This window comes from Paramormyrops kingsleyae, chromosome 6 (assembly GCF_048594095.1).
Source record: "Paramormyrops kingsleyae isolate MSU_618 chromosome 6, PKINGS_0.4, whole genome shotgun sequence".
NCBI classification, from domain to species: domain Eukaryota; kingdom Metazoa; phylum Chordata; class Actinopteri; order Osteoglossiformes; family Mormyridae; genus Paramormyrops; species Paramormyrops kingsleyae.
In genome coordinates, this window is record NC_132802.1 from 38,897,077 (window position 1) to 38,918,554 (window position 21,478).

The 21,478-nt window shown below is 41.0% G+C and overlaps 1 protein-coding gene and 3 long non-coding RNA genes across 4 annotated transcripts; all 4 read right to left on the reverse strand.

Moving 5' to 3' along the window:
• Positions 1-2,609: 2,609 nt before the first annotated feature.
• LOC140591786 (uncharacterized) lies at positions 2,610-3,536 on the reverse strand. The gene is made up of 4 exons (XR_011992088.1): positions 3,474-3,536; positions 3,104-3,258; positions 2,881-2,991; positions 2,610-2,699 (listed from the first exon to the last, which is right to left on the reverse strand). It is a non-coding gene; the product is annotated as an uncharacterized lncRNA (long non-coding RNA).
• A 1,337-nt stretch (positions 3,537-4,873) lies between these two features.
• LOC140591787 (HMG domain-containing protein 3-like) lies at positions 4,874-7,737 on the reverse strand. Its single transcript, XM_072713244.1, has 6 exons — positions 7,640-7,737; positions 7,409-7,550; positions 6,663-7,310; positions 6,312-6,392; positions 5,973-6,058; positions 4,874-4,966 (listed from the first exon to the last, which is right to left on the reverse strand). The coding sequence occupies exons 2-6, from the start codon at positions 7,548-7,550 to the stop codon at positions 4,955-4,957; spliced, it is 969 nt and encodes a 322-aa protein (XP_072569345.1). The 5' UTR covers positions 7,640-7,737; the 3' UTR covers positions 4,874-4,954.
• Positions 7,738-8,164: 427 nt separating this feature from the next.
• LOC140591788 (uncharacterized) lies at positions 8,165-9,021 on the reverse strand. The gene is made up of 3 exons (XR_011992089.1): positions 8,864-9,021; positions 8,467-8,606; positions 8,165-8,363 (listed from the first exon to the last, which is right to left on the reverse strand). It is a non-coding gene; the product is annotated as an uncharacterized lncRNA (long non-coding RNA).
• An 11,159-nt stretch (positions 9,022-20,180) lies between these two features.
• On the reverse strand, positions 20,181-21,107 carry LOC140591789 (uncharacterized). Its single transcript, XR_011992090.1, has 4 exons — positions 21,045-21,107; positions 20,675-20,829; positions 20,452-20,562; positions 20,181-20,270 (listed from the first exon to the last, which is right to left on the reverse strand). It is a non-coding gene; the product is annotated as an uncharacterized lncRNA (long non-coding RNA).
• Positions 21,108-21,478: the final 371 nt, after the last annotated feature.

Consider the following 21,478-nt stretch of genomic DNA (forward strand, 5'->3'; position numbering starts at 1 on the left):
AGGGTAAAATGCGGACCGTTTACAAACAGCGGATTCCGTGTTTAATAGTGTTGAGGCAATGTTTTCTAGCCATTTAAGAAAGGCAGCAAAGGTTTTTTTTTATACCTTTAAACATTAACAAAAACCGCTAATGTCTTTTCTTTAAAATTTTCAAGTCTATTTCTGTCTGGTTTTTCGCGATAAGTTGCGTGAACGCCTGAGTTAGTGTGTTTTTGGGGCTTGGATACACATCGAGGTCCTGACAGAAATAATTATGTCTGCTTTCACAAACCTAAAGTTAAACTTTAAAGCCCATCGGCGTGTGTGTGTGTGTGTGTGTGTGTGTGCTTGTGCACATGAGCACAAGCACATGGTTCAATGTAACTGTAGCAGCTTATTCCATTCATTCATTGTGCACATACACACATACACTCACCTAAAGGATTATTAGGAACACCATACTAATATGGTGTTTGACCCCCTTTCGCCTTCAGAACTGCCTTAATTCTACGTGGCATTGATTCAACAAGGTGCTGAAAGCATTCTTTAGAAATGTTGGCCCATATTGATAGGATAGCATCTTGCAGTTGATGGAGATTTGTGGGATGCACATCCAGGGCACGAAGCTCCCGTTCCAACACATCCCGAAGATGCTCTATTGGGTTGAGATCTGGTGACTGTTGGGGCCATTGTAGTACAGTGAACTCACTGTCATGTTCAAGAAATCAATTTGAAATGATTCGAGCTTTGTGACATGGTGCATTATCCTGCTGGAAGTAGCCATCAGAGGATGGGTACATGGTGGTCATAAAGGGATGGACATGGTCAGAAACAATGCTCAGGTAGGCCGTGGCATTTAAACGATGCCCAGTTGGCACTAAGGGGCCTAAAGTGTGCCAAGAAAACATCCCCCACACCATTACACCACCACCAGCAGCCTGCACAGTGGTAACAAGGCATGATGGATCCATGTTCTCATTCTGTTTACGCCAAATTCTGACTCTACCATTTGAATGTCTCAACAGAAATCGAGACTCATCAGACCAGGCAACATTTTTCCAGTCTTCAACTGTCCAATTTTGGTGAGCTCGTGCAAATTGTAGCCTCTTTTTCCTATTTGTAGTGGAGATGAGTGGTACCCGGTGGGGTCTTCTGCTGTTGTAGCCCATCCGCCTCAAGGTTGTGCGTGTTGTGGCTTCACAAATGCTTTGCTGCATACCTCGGTTGTAACGAGTGGTTATTTCAGCCAAAGTTGCTCTTCTATCAGCTTGAATCAGTCGGACCATTCTCCTCTGACCTCTAGCATCAACAAGGCATTTTCGCCCAACGGGACTGCCGCATACTGGATGTTTTTCCCTTTGCACACCATTCTTTGTAAACCCTAGAAATGGTTGTGCGTGAAAATCCCAGTAACTGAGCAGATTGTGAAATACTCAGACCGGCCCGTCTGGCACCAACAACTATGCCACGCTCAAAATTGCTTAAATCACCTTTCTTTCCCATTCTGACATTCAGTTTGGAGTTCAGGAGATTGTCTTGACCAGGACCACACCCCTAAATGCATTGAAGCAACTGCCATGTGATTGGTTGATTAGATAATTGCATTAATGAGAAATTGAACAGGTGTTCCTAATAATCCTTTAGGTGAGCATATATGCTATGTCTAGATCTCCTGGGGAAATCAAGAGTGTTGCCCACAAACATTGTTCAGCTTTTGGCCTAACATGGTCCTTGCGTGTTTTAAAGTTGCGTGAAGTGGAGTGAGGAGCATTCTGAACATCAAACTATTTTAAGATAAATTGTCTGTAACAGGAAATTTAGTTTCTCAATTTATTTCTTATATATTATTTTGTTAATTATTGAGTTCAAAGTTTTGTAGTAAATGGTGATATTGTCATCAATTTGGTGATAATGCGAGCCAAACATTTCTCGAAAATGACATTTGCATACAGTAAGTAAAACATTCTGAAATCATATTTCTATTTTATTCTGCTGCTGCTTACATGTTTACATCTCTGTCTCTCTCGCTCTCTCTCTCCAGGACAGTGAAAGTAGGACTATTTACCCTTGTTTATGTAGCTGTAGGATGGCCATAATATAGTTTCAATCCGATATCGATGTAATGCTTGTCTGTGATGATTGGTTAACATATTGATTGGTGTATTAATATAGCCGGAAAGTAATAAAACCCATTGCAATCAAGTATACAGTGCCTTATAAAAGTATTCAGTTATCATAATTTTACTCAATTACAAAGGATAGTTAAACGTTTTCCAAATGAGCATTTTATTGCATTTCCAAAGGCACTGTAACTTATTTCTGTGCCAACATTAAAATTAAATAAACTTATGATTTAATGTCGATATGAGATGACAAATTATTCACAAATGATACAGAGGTGCCACTCATTTCCACATACAGTAACTCATCACAATTGGGTGCCACTGTGCTTTTTAATGAAAAGCTGATAAAACTTAAAATGTGGTTCGGTCATGTGTGTAGTCTGTGTGTAGACAAGGAAACAGAGGCATAGTAGCTGTTATTTTTTTATTCCAAAGTCATCCAATTTGCTATTTTCCTTACATACCCACCCATTCACTCACTCACTCACTGACCCACCCACCCATTCACACACCCAAGTCTTCCGTAAGGTGTTTGCAGAACTCGCTGCAGAACCCAGGCTGTGTGAAGTTCCCCTCGTCTTCCACGCCCAATGTAGCCTATGGGACAATAAATAATAAGCAAGCATACTTAGTATCAAAACAGAGCAACAATGTTTTTCATTGCATACTTTCAAGAAAATATTCAGGACCTGACACACAATAAATTGTTCTGGTGACTTTCTTTTTGCAACCACTGACTTCAGCAACAATTGTCAACATTCTTACACAGTATGCATACCTGGTAAGCTGTTCTTATAAGTCTCTAGACAGTGCTGGCAGCATTCCAGGCGATACAATCGTCGGAATTGTGCTTGATAGGCCGCACTGTACAGTTTCCATGGGACTACACCTGTAGGTTTCAAATTTAAGAATGATTCATTAGAGTAAAATCCCTTGTTAATGGGAATACAAACATCCTAACTCAAAGGGTATTCAAATATCATAATATGTTTTATACCTACTGTCAAGCCACTGAAAATGCGCTCGGGCACGGAATGTTTCCCTTCCGACTAAGTCCCAAAAAAAGGTGACAAACAAGTGACAGCTTTAAAAAAGCTTTGTCACCCTCGAACAGGACTACTTCTAAAAGGATATCCTCCAGGACGTCGAGGGGGATCTGTGAAAGAAATCATACAAGCACGCAAATATTATTTTACAATAGTTCTGTAATATAACAAAAACAGACAAAAATAGCATGACTTCTACATTCCAACTCCAACTGCTTAAAATGAAGCTCATTGTTTTCACATTTTTGTAGGGTACAGCACAGTAAGCACAGAGAAAAAAAGAGAAAAACAGCAGGTTCAGCTGTAAGATCAGCTACATAAATACCTGTTCAATGGAGATGGAACCCATTCCTCCTCCTCTACCATCTGTGCTTTCAACACATTGAATTTTCCTAAAAGAAATTATATTGTCACAACTATTGTAAAACTATGACATATTGTAATGGTATCACATAGAGTTGACTCCACCTGAGGGCACAGGTGTAAAACAATTTGATCACGTTGGGCACCAGACCTGGAAAAAGGCAGTCATGATACTACCAGCTTGTCAGACTGAAAGGCTTATATGCATATGGGTCAGAACAATGCATCAGAGTGATAAATATTACAGCATCAACTTTGTAAGGTGTATCAATCCCCACTAGGGTTGTAACGGTATACCGGTATGGCGGTTTATTGTGATATTGACATGTACGATTATCATATCATGCACATTTGCCTATCCGCGGTTTGGAAAAAAAAAAAAGAAACCAGATCTCACCTGCGCTGCTGTGTATATGCAACTTCTTTCCGCTTTACTGCTTAGACTCCACCCATAAATGCACAGCGGCGAAAATGTCCGATAGTGGCTGCAAATTCTAATCTCTATTTCCCGCCGAAAAAAAAATTAAAATCTGCAGTATGGGAATATTTTGGGTATCCGAAAAATGATCGTGGGGTGGATATCCAGTTTGCAAGAAATGTGGACGAACAGTGGCCGCAAAAGGAGGAAATACGTCGAACATGTTCTCCCATATTCGCGAACACCATCCCTCCGTGAAGATAAAGGTAAGTTCCATTTATAACTTAAAGCCGTATTATTTCTGTGATGCAGAGGGAATCCCGGAATCCAGTCATGTAATTGGAGTCAATTACAGTATAATTCAGATGCCACGTAAAATGTCCGATTTGATAGATAGATGGATGAATAAATCAAAATATAGCTGTGCAGCAAATTAAATCGCGATGTGCGTCTGTGAATATACAGCGCAAAAAGGCTGCCGCTTGCTCATTAACCAACTACCCCCCCCCCCCCCACACACACACACACACACACACACACACACACACAGCGGCACAGATGATTATTTTGTCCTCCAGGTTCGTGTGCCGCCCCCCATAGAATCCCTCCCGGCGCCCTCCCAACTTCATCCCTTATCGTCTCCGCTCGCCCATCCTCTAGAAAAACGCTTTATTTAGATTATTTTTGTTTTCCTCCAAGTTCGTGTGCCGCCCCCCACGTGACATGAAAAAGTGCCGCCCCGGGCGGCTGCCCCGTTCGCCCATGCCTAAAACCGCCACTGCATGATGGTCATGGTTTTTAAAGCGTCTGCTGTCTCATTCACTATGTGAAGACGTGAACACATGAACATATCCAGAGCTACTCTCAAGAGAACACTTAATGATCATTTTATAATTTTATTTAAAAGAATAATCATCAAATACACTAACTGAAAACTCATAGGTGTTTAGTACAAGTGGACACATTCTCTCACCTCAGCGGTCAAGATTGAGCCCTGAAAATCTCAACATGCTTACATTTCTTCATCATAATCTGACCTGAAAAAAAGCAAAGAAATGCATGCTGCTATGATAATCTCAGGAAAATATTAACAAACATGACCCTGCACATATTGCTCTCCCATATATGCTGTTAAAGAGGAAGGACAGTTTGATTTATTCTTGTCTAATATAAAGAGAAATAACTTATTCCTTATTTTGTTCAAATGGGAGATGCGCAGCTTTATTTTATTTATTTTTCCCCCAAAAGTTAGACTCATACTTCCATAAGTTTTTTTTATTTTCATTAAAAAAAAGTTTGTTACAATAAACCATGTTCATCCAAAAACCATATCTCTTTTTATTCATTTAAGGGTCATTGTAGCTGATGATTATACTAATAATAATGATAGTTTAATACCGTATACCACGAAACCGTGATATTTTCTGAGACGATTATCATACCGTGAAAATCTCATACCGTTACAACCCTAATCCCCACCTTCAGATCAGATCACTAAGACCAATTAATCTGACTCCATTAAATTATGCTGCTGTTTGTAATAGGGTCAGTGGTGGCCTAATGGATAGGGAAGTGCACTTGTAATCGAAAGGTGCCACTGAAGTACCCTGAGCAAGGTACCACCCCCAAGCACTGCTCTCCTCTGCAATGTCATGGTGTCATATAGGTTAAATGCAGAGTACACATTTTGTTGTTGTGCACTGTGTGCTGTGGTGTGTCAATGACAACTAATCACTTCACTTATATGCCATGCACTACGAGGCATCACAGAAAATATTTAAAAAGTATGACACAAAAGGAATTGTATTACTGATTAATGAATAGTTTGTTTCCAAGTTATAAATAATATAATAACCGATACATTAGATGTTAAAAGTTATAACACCCATAAACAATGACAACTGTATTACATGAAATGGTTGCCAATTGTTAAATGGTTTCCAAATTTGCGACTAAGAGAGCCCATGCGGCAATCAATCAAATGAGTCAATCAATATATAAACAAACAAACAAATACGGAGGAACAAAACATAAAACATGCACCTCTGAGTCTCTGATTTCCGATCGGGCACTTGTGTGCTCCAGATGTGGTAGTCCCCAGCAGTCATCACTGCACACTGGTAGATCTCCTGTCATACATATCAGACCATGCATGAAAATATTAACCAAATAAGTGTTTCACCACATTTCTGTGATACTGAGCCATCTTATGAAGCATATAACACTTTCTTAGGGTGGCTGAAGGTTGGTATACATTTAGCTGCAGATCAAGTACCCACTGCAAACATACATAAGTATACATATTCTAAAAAACATGGATGTGTTAAGGTTTTTATTAAGTTGTACAACCAGGCCCTCAAAAAATATATATTGTCTTCATACCAGGGGATGCTGCAGTTGTCATACCATGAGCTGGTGCTGCTGTTGTTGTTTGTGCTTGTTCGGCTGGTGCTTCAGCTGGTGCTGCAAAAAAGCACATTTTAAACCAAATGATTTAGAATGAGTTAAATCGGTTGTACTGCATGCATTTCTCATCAACGCTATGCTGTCTAGCATTTCTGACAGATTTGTAAGTTATAGCTTTATGATCTTTCAAATTGCAAAATAAACATGAGGAATCACCTACAATTAAAAGACAAATATAACTTCACGGCACCGGACAGCAAAATTACATAAACATGACATAAACATGACATTACCACTAATAATTTAGAATGAGGGTGGAATACATACCCAAAACTGTCTGACCATTGGAATTTAACTGTATGTCCACTCCTTTGCCCAATCTCTTCTTCATGCTTTCTATGGTTCTTGAATTTCTAGCATTGTTGTAGTGACACAAAATATTTCGCATCAAAAAGACATGCGATGAGGGAGTCATCATGTTGAGAAAATGATTGTTTTTCCTCATTCCAGCAAAGAGCTGTTCAGCACACGGGCTGTTGATCCAACCACGTAACTCTGGGACCAGTTCCACCTTTCGCAAGACATCCCTGGCATCTTTTGAGTTTGCCTCATGAAATCTATCATAAAGAGCATAATGCTCAGACGATCCAGTTATAGGGTGGCCATTTTCATCAGGAACTGGCTTCTTGGTGACTAGCCATGGCAAGCTCACTTTTATCTGTCCAGTAGTGGCACATCTGATGTTATCTTCAGTAGGCTCAAGTAACCTACCCCCATGAGGTTTGAAGGGTAATGATTCTGGATCTCTTAGGTTGGTATGTGTTGCCAACCCTCTCGCAAAATCATATAATACAATGTTTGGAAAATGTTTCATCGACAATAAAAGGTCAGCAAAGTCCCGGGGGCTCTCAGCCCTTATGTTGAACTTAACACCATACACCACAGCACAAGGACAGGTGACCACAGCCCATCCACCTGTTTAAGGAAACTCTAAATCAGAGTGCAACCATTCCAAGTAATGAAACTAAGAACTGTCTGTAAAAACGGTCTCTCAGTAATAGAACACAACTTACCAGAAGCTCCCCAGATCTGTGAAAACACCTTATCATAACTCGCTCTGTTCTTCATTTCTTGTTGAAGTCTCGTTACCAGGTCCATCCGTGAGCCTTTGGGGTCTATGCCACACTGTCGGCACAGAGCACGCACAGCTTCCATCTATAATGAACATTAGTATAGTTGGTCTGGCGTGGTTCAAAAACACACATCTTTGACAAAACTGACAAAAATTGACTTAAGTTCAGTACCTTGAGCTTAAGAAGTTCATCAGTCAGTCGGTCCTCTGTGAGGTTAAACTCAGATTCCTCCTTTGCACTACAAGCAGAATACACTTCTTTGTATTCAGTGTTGAGTACAACATCCCTATCTCTTGTGTGAGGACCAATCCACGGAGCCCAACTATGGTAACTGGGATGGACGACAAATGGGTTTGACTTGTTGCCTTTAAATGATGTTAGAAAATATTATTAACATAACAGTACATTATTCCACGATAAACAAAGTAAATGCTAGAATACTGTCATCCCACCTAGAACATTGTGCGGACTGTACTTACTTGGGACCAACCCACGGCTGATCATTTCAAGGGAAACCATCTCCCAGAAATTTTCAACACTTACCTTTCCATCAAAAGTCTGAGATGGTTCCTCAATGCTGCTCACTAAGGAAAGCAAGACTTAAGTAAGCATGTTCCAAACAGTCATAGCTGGATATGTGGTGCTTGAAACAATGTAAGACTAAGAAAATGAATAAATGTGTTCACTTACCAGGCATGCTAAAAACGCCCTTCTCATGAAGGTCCATCACAACAGATACTGGATGATAACCACACGATACACAAGCATATGTGTAACCGAGGTCTGACAGTGCTTCAAAGCTTAAATAAGCCTGCAGGACCCTTTCCCTGGATGGATAGGTTTTACCAGAGGTCTTCTCCAACACATCCATGGCACTCCCTACTGCCTGATGAGTCTGTGAAATTGATGTATGACATTTAAAGGCTTTACAATATATTATTTTGATAAAGTATTCGTAATTGTTTTAAATGATTAAAACAACAGAACATGGTTCCTACCTGAAGTGTATTGCGTAGAAAATGGCACATGTATATGGACAGAAGTGTGTGGTCATCGAAATTGTGGACACCATCAGTCCACTCCTGGTATCGATATGCCATACCACACCTGTAGCACCATTTTCTGTACACTGAAATTCCTAATGGACACAAGCACCAGTAAATGTTACACATTTATCTTTCACCATTTTACACTGTGACATGTCTCTATACTTTGCACAGTACTAAAAGCCAGTGTATGAAATTATCTCAGTAAGCATACAAGTGTGAATTGCTGGGAAGGAGGCTAAGCTGCTGATAGTGGAAGTCATGGCTACACTGACATTTACAGTACATGTAGTGAGTAATGAAATGTTAAAATATCGATAATAAATATTTAAATAAAGAGAGAACATACCTTCTATGACATCAGTGATTGTTAGGATTTTAGCCTTAGATGTAATCAGCACAGGTTCGCTTAGAGGAGTGGGCTCTAAACATTCTGAGCAAAAGGTTTCTGATGGTATGAAGTGCACAGGGAAATGAATGGTCTTGACCACGTCTGAGGGGAAAATCGCAGGCAGTTTCTTCTTATGAAAAATGTATTGAACCATCCGCGACAGATTTTTGCCTTCAGGTGAGTATGGAGCTCCTTCTTCTAGGTCAAAACTTTCCATGTCAATTGGAAAATGTTCTGTGATGTTCTCCTCCACACTTCTGGTTTTTCTGAAGAGTGCCTGGTCTGTTTCAAATAAATGCCACTTGGCAACATATTTAGGTATGCATGACTGCCTTGGGTTCGCGCAAGGACAATGCCATGAAATGATTTTAGAATTGTACCTTACCACCACTCTGCCAAGCCGGCTGTAATAGGAGATAGTTGACTCGTATACAGAAATGTGCTTTTTGTAGGGGGGTCCACACACAGTCACCAGACAGGACAACGGGACTCCTGCATCATTTGCTTCTCTCTGACGTACCAAACACCTTTCCTTTTTGTCTTCCCCAAACCACTTGTCATGTACCATCACCTGCAAAACATCCTCTGTAAGTGATGGAGTGTCCATTCTGGCTGGAGGGCAGTACACGAGGGACTGAATGTGGTGGCACTCAAATGGACGAAGGTTTGACCTCTCTGCAAACTCTGCATTAATTCTGCAGATATCCAGCTCACACATTGTTTTTTGTTCAGGACCCCATGTCCTTTTAATGACACGTACTGGTGTGCTGGGTGCTATAAAAGACTTTGCTACTGCAAACACTCCATTTGTGTAATCAACACACTGAGCACTGAGGTGGTTCTGTGCCGTAATGTCCATTTTGATGGGAGTGTGACGTCTTCGAAGATGTATCCGTAGGTTCCGTCTATTAAGGATTAGGCCACAGCTAGTACACTTCACTGTTTTCTGCTTTCTTTGGGTGAGAGGGTGGTAGTGCTGGTGCTGCTGAGGAGCCAGGATCAGAGGAACATGAAGAAAGTGAGGGGTGGAGGATGGGGACTGGGGGAGGGGGACATGCAGCTTCAGAAGCAGTAAAGGAGGGAGCAGGAGAGGCGGGAGGTGACTGATGCGCTTCCGTTGTGGTTGGCTTGGTTTCACTGATGCATTGGGATACATGATGTTTAAACTGGTCTTTGCGTATTATTGTTTGGCTGCAATAAAGACAATGAAAGTGTCCTGTGGGTCTGCAATAATTGTTGCATTTGCTGATGAAGAAACCTGCAAGACGGCAACATGAAGACCAAAGCTATCAACAGAAAAGAAAGGTATACACAGAACGGGACTGGGGGAGTGAGGTCAGGAGTAGCTGATCAGAAAGTTACAGTGTCAAACAAAACACAAACATAGGTAAATTAGCTTACCAATATTCACATGACTTCAGGGACTCCCACTAAGGAACTCCACATCATTTTGTCTATCTTGATTGTAAGAAGTGCATTCTACATTTAAGCATGTGTATGTTTTAAAACCACCAAAATCAATAGACCAATAAACATCATTAGGAATTACCTCTATGCTGTACTGCATGTCTCACGTGGCTCTGAATGTGTGTTGTAAATTTGAATTGTTGGTCAGTTGCATAAGTGCAGCATGGGCATCTGAACACACCGTCTAGGCAAAACCTTGTTGCATCAGGACTGGCCTGTAAATGCGTTGGATGCTTTAAAACATAAACAATAAAACATTGTGTAAACTTACTGTTACTCTGAGGTGCACGCTCATTCTAACAACATAACATGCATGCAGAAGTAATGCAGCTTGTAAGGTTATCAGGCTGTGATATCGATAAAATATCTTATAGAGCATTCATATCATCAGCATTAACTTGAGTATCCTGAGCATCATAATATAGCCTAAACATCTGCATAATTAACAATCATAATATACTATTTTTACATAAATACCATTGAGGTTGTTGGTGTAATTTAATAATATATCGGTCACATACTCCATAACTCTTAATAAAACAATTCGGTCATCATAATCAGAAAAACTCAAAAGCACCTGTCGTAGTCTGTTTTCTACATATGCATTTGTGATAAATATTTTGCAATATTGTCATATAATTTTTAGGACATAAGGCCCAGACCTGCGGTCCCTGAAACAAAAGAGAAACAACCTAGCAGCAAAACGTACCGTCTGCGTTTTCTAGTGTTACGCCCTAAAACAAAACATATATACATGATTTATTTATTCAAATTTCATTTTAGTCTATTCAATGTGTTACCCTTCTCATGTTCTGAATCTAAGGGCATTTCAAGTCCGGAAATTTTAACTAGAGACACAATATTTAAGTAGAGGCATACCCAAGCGAAACAAGAGAAAGTGTGAAACAAGCACAACTACTTTAGCCCAAGTTTTTAAAAATGAGAAAAAGCCGTAATCAGTTTAACAGTTTTATTTCAATGTCAAAGAGAAAAAAAAACACTTCACCAAAGGCGAAGATCCATCCATAGCGGCTCTGGGTCCCGTCAGCGTAGCACAAAGCTAGCATGATCTAGGCTGCCATTATCCAAGGAGCAGGGCCAGGCGCGTGCCACCCGTTTGAACAATGCGGGCGAAATAACTGCCTTATGGGATGCGAAGCTTGCGCATGCGCAGTGACGCAGACGCGCCTTTCAAAATGGCGGCGGCAGCAACACACGCGAAAGATCGATCTCCTGTATTTTCTTAGTTTTATTCTAAACAAGATGCCCCGATTTCATTTAAATACATTTAATAGCTGTAGGAACTAGTGAGCGGTATTTAGCAACATGCTATGTTAGAATAATGCCATCAAACGTGTCTGTTAAGCATATCACAGCGGACATACACGGAGGAAACATGGGGTAGAATCAAACAGGCCACAGGCTTTGAGATAGGCTGGCTCCCCAAGCTATTGCCCCCATTTAGCCCGAATGTCATAGACCTCTCCCCCCCCACATCCTGACAAAGATGTATTTAGTTGTATTTTGTTATCAGGGTGATCGTCCGTTCGCAGGCCACTTTGGCCATGTGGTGTAGTCATAAACCGTCGCGGATGTTTACCCGAAACCGGGGCATCAAACAAAGAATAAGGATTCCTTAGACAACCCATTTCAAAATATGGCAGCAACAAACGGAGTGCCCAGTTATTTCAAATAAACCATGACCTTTTTTTTAAAGTATTGAAGCACTTTTCTTTCTACCAATGTGAATAATAAACATTTTAGACAAAAAAAATCAACGAATAACGCTGGTAATTCGTTGTCAAAATGAGCGTACGGCATTAGCCCAGAAGAGGGGTGGCAATTTGCATATGTGAAAGCCTATGTGAATGAGACACAGGTCCAAAACTTTTAACTAGAGACACAATATTTAAGTAGAGGCATACCCAAGCGAAACAAGAGAAAGTGTGAAACAAGCACAACTACTTTAGCCCAAGTTTTTAAAAATGAGAAAAAGCCGTAATCAGTTTAACAGTTTTATTTCAATGTCAAAGAGAAAAAAAAACACTTCACCAAAGACGAAGATCCATCCATAGCGGCTCTGGGTCCCGTCAGTGTAGCACAAAGCTAGCGTGATCTAGGCTGCCATTATCCAAGGAGCAGGGCCAGGCGCGTGCCACCCGTTTGAACAATGCGGGCGAAATAACTGCCTTATGGGATGCGAAGCTTGCGCATGCGCAGTGACGCAGACGCGCCTTTCAAAATGGCGGCGGCAGCAACACACGCGAAAGATCGATCTCCTGTATTTTCTTAGTTTTATTCTAAACAAGATGCCCCGATTTCATTTAAATACATTTAATAGCTGTAGGAACTAGTGAGCGGTATTTAGCAACATGCTATGTTAGAATAATGCCATCAAACGTGTCTGTTAAGCATATCACAGCGGACATACACGGAGGAAACATGGGGTAGAATCAAACAGGCCACAGGCTTTGAGATAGGCTGGCTCCCCAAGCTATTGCCCCCATTTAGCCCGAATGTCATAGACCTCTCCCCCCCCACATCCTGACAAAGATGTATTTAGTTGTATTTTGTTATCAGGGTGATCGTCCGTTCGCAGGCCACTTTGGCCATGTGGTGTAGTCATAAACCGTCGCGGATGTTTACCCGAAACCGGGGCATCAAACAAAGAATAAGGATTCCTTAGACAACCCATTTCAAAATATGGCAGCAACAAACGGAGTGCCCAGTTATTTCAAATAAACCATAACCTTTTTTTTAAAGTATTGAAGCACTTTTCTTTCTACCAATGTGAATAATAAACATTTTAGACAAAAAAAATCAACGAATAACGCTGGTAATTCGTTGTCAAAATGAGCGTACGGCATTAGCCCAGAAGAGGGGTGGCAATTTGCATATGTGAAAGCCTATGTGAATGAGACACAGGTCCAAAACTTTTAACTAGAGACACAATATTTAAGTAGAGGCATACCCAAGCGAAACAAGAGAAAGTGTGAAACAAGCACAACTACTTTAGCCCAAGTTTTTAAAAATGAGAAAAAGCCGTAATCAGTTTAACAGTTTTATTTCAATGTCAAAGAGAAAAAAAAACACTTCACCAAAGACGAAGATCCATCCATAGCGGCTCTGGGTCCCGTCAGTGTAGCACAAAGCTAGCGTGATCTAGGCTGCCATTATCCAAGGAGCAGGGCCAGGCGCGTGCCACCCGTTTGAACAATGCGGGCGAAATAACTGCCTTATGGGATGCGAATCTTGCGCATGCGCAGTGACGCAGACGCGCCTTTCAAAATGGCGGCGGCAGCAACACACGCGAAAGATCGATCTCCTGTATTTTCTTAGTTTTATTCTAAACAAGATGCCCCGATTTCATTTAAATACATTTAATAGCTGTAGGAACTAGTGAGCGGTATTTAGCAACATGCTATGTTAGAATAATGCCATCAAACGTGTCTGTTAAGCATATCACAGCGGACATACACGGAGGAAACATGGGGTAGAATCAAACAGGCCACAGGCTTTGAGATAGGCTGGCTCCCCAAGCTATTGCCCCCATTTAGCCCGAATGTCATAGACCTCTCCCCCCCCACATCCTGACAAAGATGTATTTAGTTGTATTTTGTTATCAGGGTGATCGTCCGTTCGCAGGCCACTTTGGCCATGTGGTGTAGTCATAAACCGTCGCGGATGTTTACCCGAAACCGGGGCATCAAACAAAGAATAAGGATTCCTTAGACAACCCATTTCAAAATATGGCAGCAACAAACGGAGTGCCCAGTTATTTCAAATAAACCATGACCTTTTTTTTAAAGTATTGAAGCACTTTTCTTTCTACCAATGTGAATAATAAACATTTTAGACAAAAAAAATCAACGAATAACGCTGGTAATTCGTTGTCAAAATGAGCGTACGGCATTAGCCCAGAAGAGGGGTGGCAATTTGCATATGTGAAAGCCTATGTGAATGAGACACAGGTCCAAAACTTTTAACTAGAGACACAATATTTAAGTAGAGGCATACCCAAGCGAAACAAGAGAAAGTGTGAAACAAGCACAACTACTTTAGCCCAAGTTTTTAAAAATGAGAAAAAGCCGTAATCAGTTTAACAGTTTTATTTCAATGTCAAAGAGAAAAAAAAACACTTCACCAAAGACGAAGATCCATCCATAGCGGCTCTGGGTCCCGTCAGTGTAGCACAAAGCTAGCGTGATCTAGGCTGCCATTATCCAAGGAGCAGGGCCAGGCGCGTGCCACCCGTTTGAACAATGCGGGCGAAATAACTGCCTTATGGGATGCGAAGCTTGCGCATGCGCAGTGACGCAGACGCGCCTTTCAAAATGGCGGCGGCAGCAACACACGCGAAAGATCGATCTCCTGTATTTTCTTAGTTTTATTCTAAACAAGATGCCCCGATTTCATTTAAATACATTTAATAGCTGTAGGAACTAGTGAGCGGTATTTAGCAACATGCTATGTTAGAATAATGCCATCAAACGTGTCTGTTAAGCATATCACAGCGGACATACACGGAGGAAACATGGGGTAGAATCAAACAGGCCACAGGCTTTGAGATAGGCTGGCTCCCCAAGCTATTGCCCCCATTTAGCCCGAATGTCATAGACCTCTCCCCCCCCACATCCTGACAAAGATGTATTTAGTTGTATTTTGTTATCAGGGTGATCGTCCGTTCGCAGGCCACTTTGGCCATGTGGTGTAGTCATAAACCGTCGCGGATGTTTACCCGAAACCGGGGCATCAAACAAAGAATAAGGATTCCTTAGACAACCCATTTCAAAATATGGCAGCAACAAACGGAGTGCCCAGTTATTTCAAATAAACCATAACCTTTTTTTTAAAGTATTGAAGCACTTTTCTTTCTACCAATGTGAATAATAAACATTTTAGACAAAAAAAATCAACGAATAACGCTGGTAATTCGTTGTCAAAATGAGCGTACGGCATTAGCCCAGAAGAGGGGTGGCAATTTGCATATGTGAAAGCCTATGTGAATGAGACACAGGTCCAAAACTTTTAACTAGAGACACAATATTTAAGTAGAGGCATACCCAAGCGAAACAAGAGAAAGTGTGAAACAAGCACAACTACTTTAGCCCAAGTTTTTAAAAATGAGAAAAAGCCGTAATCAGTTTAACAGTTTTATTTCAATGTCAAAGAGAAAAAAAAACACTTCACCAAAGACGAAGATCCATCCATAGCGGCTCTGGGTCCCGTCAGTGTAGCACAAAGCTAGCGTGATCTAGGCTGCCATTATCCAAGGAGCAGGGCCAGGCGCGTGCCACCCGTTTGAACAATGCGGGCGAAATAACTGCCTTATGGGATGCGAATCTTGCGCATGCGCAGTGACGCAGACGCGCCTTTCAAAATGGCGGCGGCAGCAACACACGCGAAAGATCGATCTCCTGTATTTTCTTAGTTTTATTCTAAACAAGATGCCCCGATTTCATTTAAATACATTTAATAGCTGTAGGAACTAGTGAGCGGTATTTAGCAACATGCTATGTTAGAATAATGCCATCAAACGTGTCTGTTAAGCATATCACAGCGGACATACACGGAGGAAACATGGGGTAGAATCAAACAGGCCACAGGCTTTGAGATAGGCTGGCTCCCCAAGCTATTGCCCCCATTTAGCCCGAATGTCATAGACCTCTCCCCCCCCCCACATCCTGACAAAGATGTATTTAGTTGTATTTTGTTATCAGGGTGATCGTCCGTTCGCAGGCCACTTTGGCCATGTGGTGTAGTCATAAACCGTCGCGGATGTTTACCCGAAACCGGGGCATCAAACAAAGAATAAGGATTCCTTAGACAACCCATTTCAAAATATGGCAGCAACAAACGGAGTGCCCAGTTATTTCAAATAAACCATGACCTTTTTTTTAAAGTATTGAAGCACTTTTCTTTCTACCAATGTGAATAATAAACATTTTAGACAAAAAAAATCAACGAATAACGCTGGTAATTCGTTGTCAAAATGAGCGTACGGCATTAGCCCAGAAGAGGGGTGGCAATTTGCATATGTGAAAGCCTATGTGAATGAGACACAGGTCCAAAACTTTTAACTAGAGACACAATATTTAAGTAGAGGCATACCCAAGCGAAACAAGAGAAAGTGTGAAACAAGCACAACTACTTTAGCCCAAGTTTTTAAAAATGAGAAAAAGCCGTAATCAGTTTAACAGTTTTATTTCAATGTCAAAGAGAAAAAAAAACACTTCACCAAAGGCGAAGATCCATCCATAGCGGCTCTGGGTCCCGTCAGTGTAGCACAAAGCTAGCGTGATCTAGGCTGCCATTATCCAAGGAGCAGGGCCAGGCGCGTGCCACCCGTTTGAACAATGCGGGCGAAATAACTGCCTTATGGGATGCGAAGCTTGCGCATGCGCAGTGACGCAGACGCGCCTTTCAAAATGGCGGCTGCAGCAACACACGCGAAAGATCGATCTCCTGTATTTTCTTAGTTTTATTCTAAACAAGATGCCCCGATTTCATTTAAATACATTTAATAGCTGTAGGAACTAGTGAGCGGTATTTAGCAACATGCTATGTTAGAATAATGCCATCAAACGTGTCTGTTAAGCATATCACAGCGGACATACACGGAGGAAACATGGGGTAGAATCAAACAGGCCACAGGCTTTGAGATAGGCTGGCTCCCCAAGCTATTGCCCCCATTTAGCCCGAATGTCATAGACCTGCCCCGCCCCACATCCTGACAAAGATGTATTTAGTTGTATTTTGTTATCAGGGTGATCGTCCGTTCGCAGGCCACTTTGGCCATGTGGTGTAGTCATAAACCGTCGCGGATGTTTACCCGAAACCGGGGCATCAAACAAAGAATAAGGATTCCTTAGACAACCCATTTCAAAATATGGCAGCAACAAACGGAGTGCCCAGTTATTTCAAATAAACCATGACCTTTTTTTAAAGTATTGAAGCACTTTTCTACCAATGTGAATAATAAACATTTTAGACAAAAAAAATCAACGAATAACGCTGGCAATTCGTTGTCAAAATGAGCATACGGCATTAGCCCAGAAGAGGGGTGGCAATTTGCATATGTGAAAGCCTATGTGAATGAGACACAGGTCCCAAACTTTTAACTAGAGACACAATATTTAAGTAGAGGCATACCCAAGCGAAACAAGAGAAAGTGTGAAACAAGCACAACTATTTTAGCGGTGAGGGTAAAATGCGGACCGTTTACAAACAGCGGATTCCGTGTTTAATAGTGTTGAGGCAATGTTTTCTAGCCATTTAAGAAAGGCAGCAAAGGTTTTTTTTATACCTTTAAACATTAACAAAAACCGCTAATGTCTTTTCTTTAAAATTTTCAAGTCTATTTCTGTCTGGTTTTTCGCGATAAGTTGCGTGAACGCCTGAGTTAGTGTGTTTTTGGGGCTTGGATACACATCGAGGTCCTGACAGAAATAATTATGTCTGCTTTCACAAACCTAAAGTTAAACTTTAAAGCCCATCGGCGTGTGTGTGTGTGTGTGTGTGTGTGCTTGTGCACATGAGCACAAGCACATGGTTCAATGTAACTGTAGCAGCTTATTCCATTCATTCATTGTGCACATACACACATACACTCACCTAAAGGATTATTAGGAACACCATACTAATATGGTGTTTGACCCCCTTTCGCCTTCAGAACTGCCTTAATTCTACGTGGCATTGATTCAACAAGGTGCTGAAAGCATTCTTTAGAAATGTTGGCCCATATTGATAGGATAGCATCTTGCAGTTGATGGAGATTTGTGGGATGCACATCCAGGGCACGAAGCTCCCGTTCCAACACATCCCGAAGATGCTCTATTGGGTTGAGATCTGGTGACTGTTGGGGCCATTGTAGTACAGTGAACTCACTGTCATGTTCAAGAAATCAATTTGAAATGATTCGAGCTTTGTGACATGGTGCATTATCCTGCTGGAAGTAGCCATCAGAGGATGGGTACATGGTGGTCATAAAGGGATGGACATGGTCAGAAACAATGCTCAGGTAGGCCGTGGCATTTAAACGATGCCCAGTTGGCACTAAGGGGCCTAAAGTGTGCCAAGAAAACATCCCCCACACCATTACACCACCACCAGCAGCCTGCACAGTGGTAACAAGGCATGATGGATCCATGTTCTCATTCTGTTTACGCCAAATTCTGACTCTACCATTTGAATGTCTCAACAGAAATCGAGACTCATCAGACCAGGCAACATTTTTCCAGTCTTCAACTGTCCAATTTTGGTGAGCTCGTGCAAATTGTAGCCTCTTTTTCCTATTTGTAGTGGAGATGAGTGGTACCCGGTGGGGTCTTCTGCTGTTGTAGCCCATCCGCCTCAAGGTTGTGCGTGTTGTGGCTTCACAAATGCTTTGCTGCATACCTCGGTTGTAACGAGTGGTTATTTCAGCCAAAGTTGCTCTTCTATCAGCTTGAATCAGTCGGACCATTCTCCTCTGACCTCTAGCATCAACAAGGCATTTTCGCCCAACGGGACTGCCGCATACTGGATGTTTTTCCCTTTGCACACCATTCTTTGTAAACCCTAGAAATGGTTGTGCGTGAAAATCCCAGTAACTGAGCAGATTGTGAAATACTCAGACCGGCCCGTCTGGCACCAACAACTATGCCACGCTCAAAATTGCTTAAATCACCTTTCTTTCCCATTCTGACATTCAGTTTGGAGTTCAGGAGATTGTCTTGACCAGGACCACACCCCTAAATGCATTGAAGCAACTGCCATGTGATTGGTTGATTAGATAATTGCATTAATGAGAAATTGAACAGGTGTTCCTAATAATCCTTTAGGTGAGCATATATGCTATGTCTAGATCTCCTGGGGAAATCAAGAGTGTTGCCCACAAACATTGTTCAGCTTTTGGCCTAACATGGTCCTTGCGTGTTTTAAAGTTGCGTGAAGTGGAGTGAGGAGCATTCTGAACATCAAACTATTTTAAGATAAATTGTCTGTAACAGGAAATTTAGTTTCTCAATTTATTTCTTATATATTATTTTGTTAATTATTGAGTTCAAAGTTTTGTAGTAAATGGTGATATTGTCATCAATTTGGTGATAATGCGAGCCAAACATTTCTCGAAAATGACATTTGCATACAGTAAGTAAAACATTCTGAAATCATATTTCTATTTTATTCTGCTGCTGCTTACATGTTTACATCTCTGTCTCTCTCGCTCTCTCTCTCCAGGACAGTGAAAGTAGGACTATTTACCCTTGTTTATGTAGCTGTAGGATGGCCATAATATAGTTTCAATCCGATATCGATGTAATGCTTGTCTGTGATGATTGGTTAACATATTGATTGGTGTATTAATATAGCCGGAAAGTAATAAAACCCATTGCAATCAAGTATACAGTGCCTTATAAAAGTATTCAGTTATCATAATTTTACTCAATTACAAAGGATAGTTAAACGTTTTCCAAATGAGCATTTTATTGCATTTCCAAAGGCACTGTAACTTATTTCTGTGCCAACATTAAAATTAAATAAACTTATGATTTAATGTCGATATGAGATGACAAATTATTCACAAATGATACAGAGGTGCCACTCATTTCCACATACAGTAACTCATCACAATTGGGTGCCACTGTGCTTTTTAATGAAAAGCTGATAAAACTTAAAATGTGGTTCGGTCATGTGTGTAGTCTGTGTGTAGACAAGGAAACAGAGGCATAGTAGCTGTTATTTTTTTATTCCAAAGTCATCCAATTTGCTATTTTCCTTACATACCCACCCATTCACTCACTCACTCACTGACCCACCCACCCATTCACACACCCAAGTCTTCCGTAAGGTGTTTGCAGAACTCGCTGCAGAACCCAGGCTGTGTGAAGTTCCCCTCGTCTTCCACGCCCAATGTAGCCTATGGGACAATAAATAATAAGCAAGCATACTTAGTATCAAAACAGAGCAACAATGTTTTTCATTGCATACTTTCAAGAAAATATTCAGGACCTGACACACAATAAATTGTTCTGGTGACTTTCTTTTTGCAACCACTGACTTCAGCAACAATTGTCAACATTCTTACACAGTATGCATACCTGGTAAGCTGTTCTTATAAGTCTCTAGACAGTGCTGGCAGCATTCCAGGCGATACAATCGTCGGAATTGTGCTTGATAGGCCGCACTGTACAGTTTCCATGGGACTACACCTGTAGGTTTCAAATTTAAGAATGATTCATTAGAGTAAAATCCCTTGTTAATGGGAATACAAACATCCTAACTCAAAGGGTATTCAAATATCATAATATGTTTTATACCTACTGTCAAGCCACTGAAAATGCGCTCGGGCACGGAATGTTTCCCTTCCGACTAAGTCCCAAAAAAAGGTGACAAACAAGTGACAGCTTTAAAAAAGCTTTGTCACCCTCGAACAGGACTACTTCTAAAAGGATATCCTCCAGGACGTCGAGGGGGATCTGTGAAAGAAATCATACAAGCACGCAAATATTATTTTACAATAGTTCTGTAATATAACAAAAACAGACAAAAATAGCATGACTTCTACATTCCAACTCCAACTGCTTAAAATGAAGCTCATTGTTTTCACATTTTTGTAGGGTACAGCACAGTAAGCACAGAGAAAAAAAGAGAAAAACAGCAGGTTCAGCTGTAAGATCAGCTACATAAATACCTGTTCAATGGAGATGGAACCCATTCCTCCTCCTCTACCATCTGTGCTTTCAACACATTGAATTTTCCTAAAAGAAATTATATTGTCACAACTATTGTAAAACTATGACATATTGTAATGGTATCACATAGAGTTGACTCCACCTGAGGGCACAGGTGTAAAACAATTTGATCACGTTGGGCACCAGACCTGGAAAAAGGCAGTCATGATACTACCAGCTTGTCAGACTGAAAGGCTTATATGCATATGGGTCAGAACAATGCATCAGAGTGATAAATATTACAGCATCAACTTTGTAAGGTGTATCAATCCCCACTAGGGTTGTAACGGTATACCGGTATGGCGGTTTATTGTGATATTGACATGTACGATTATCATATCATGCACATTTGCCTATCCGCGGTTTGGAAAAAAAAAAAAGAAACCAGATCTCA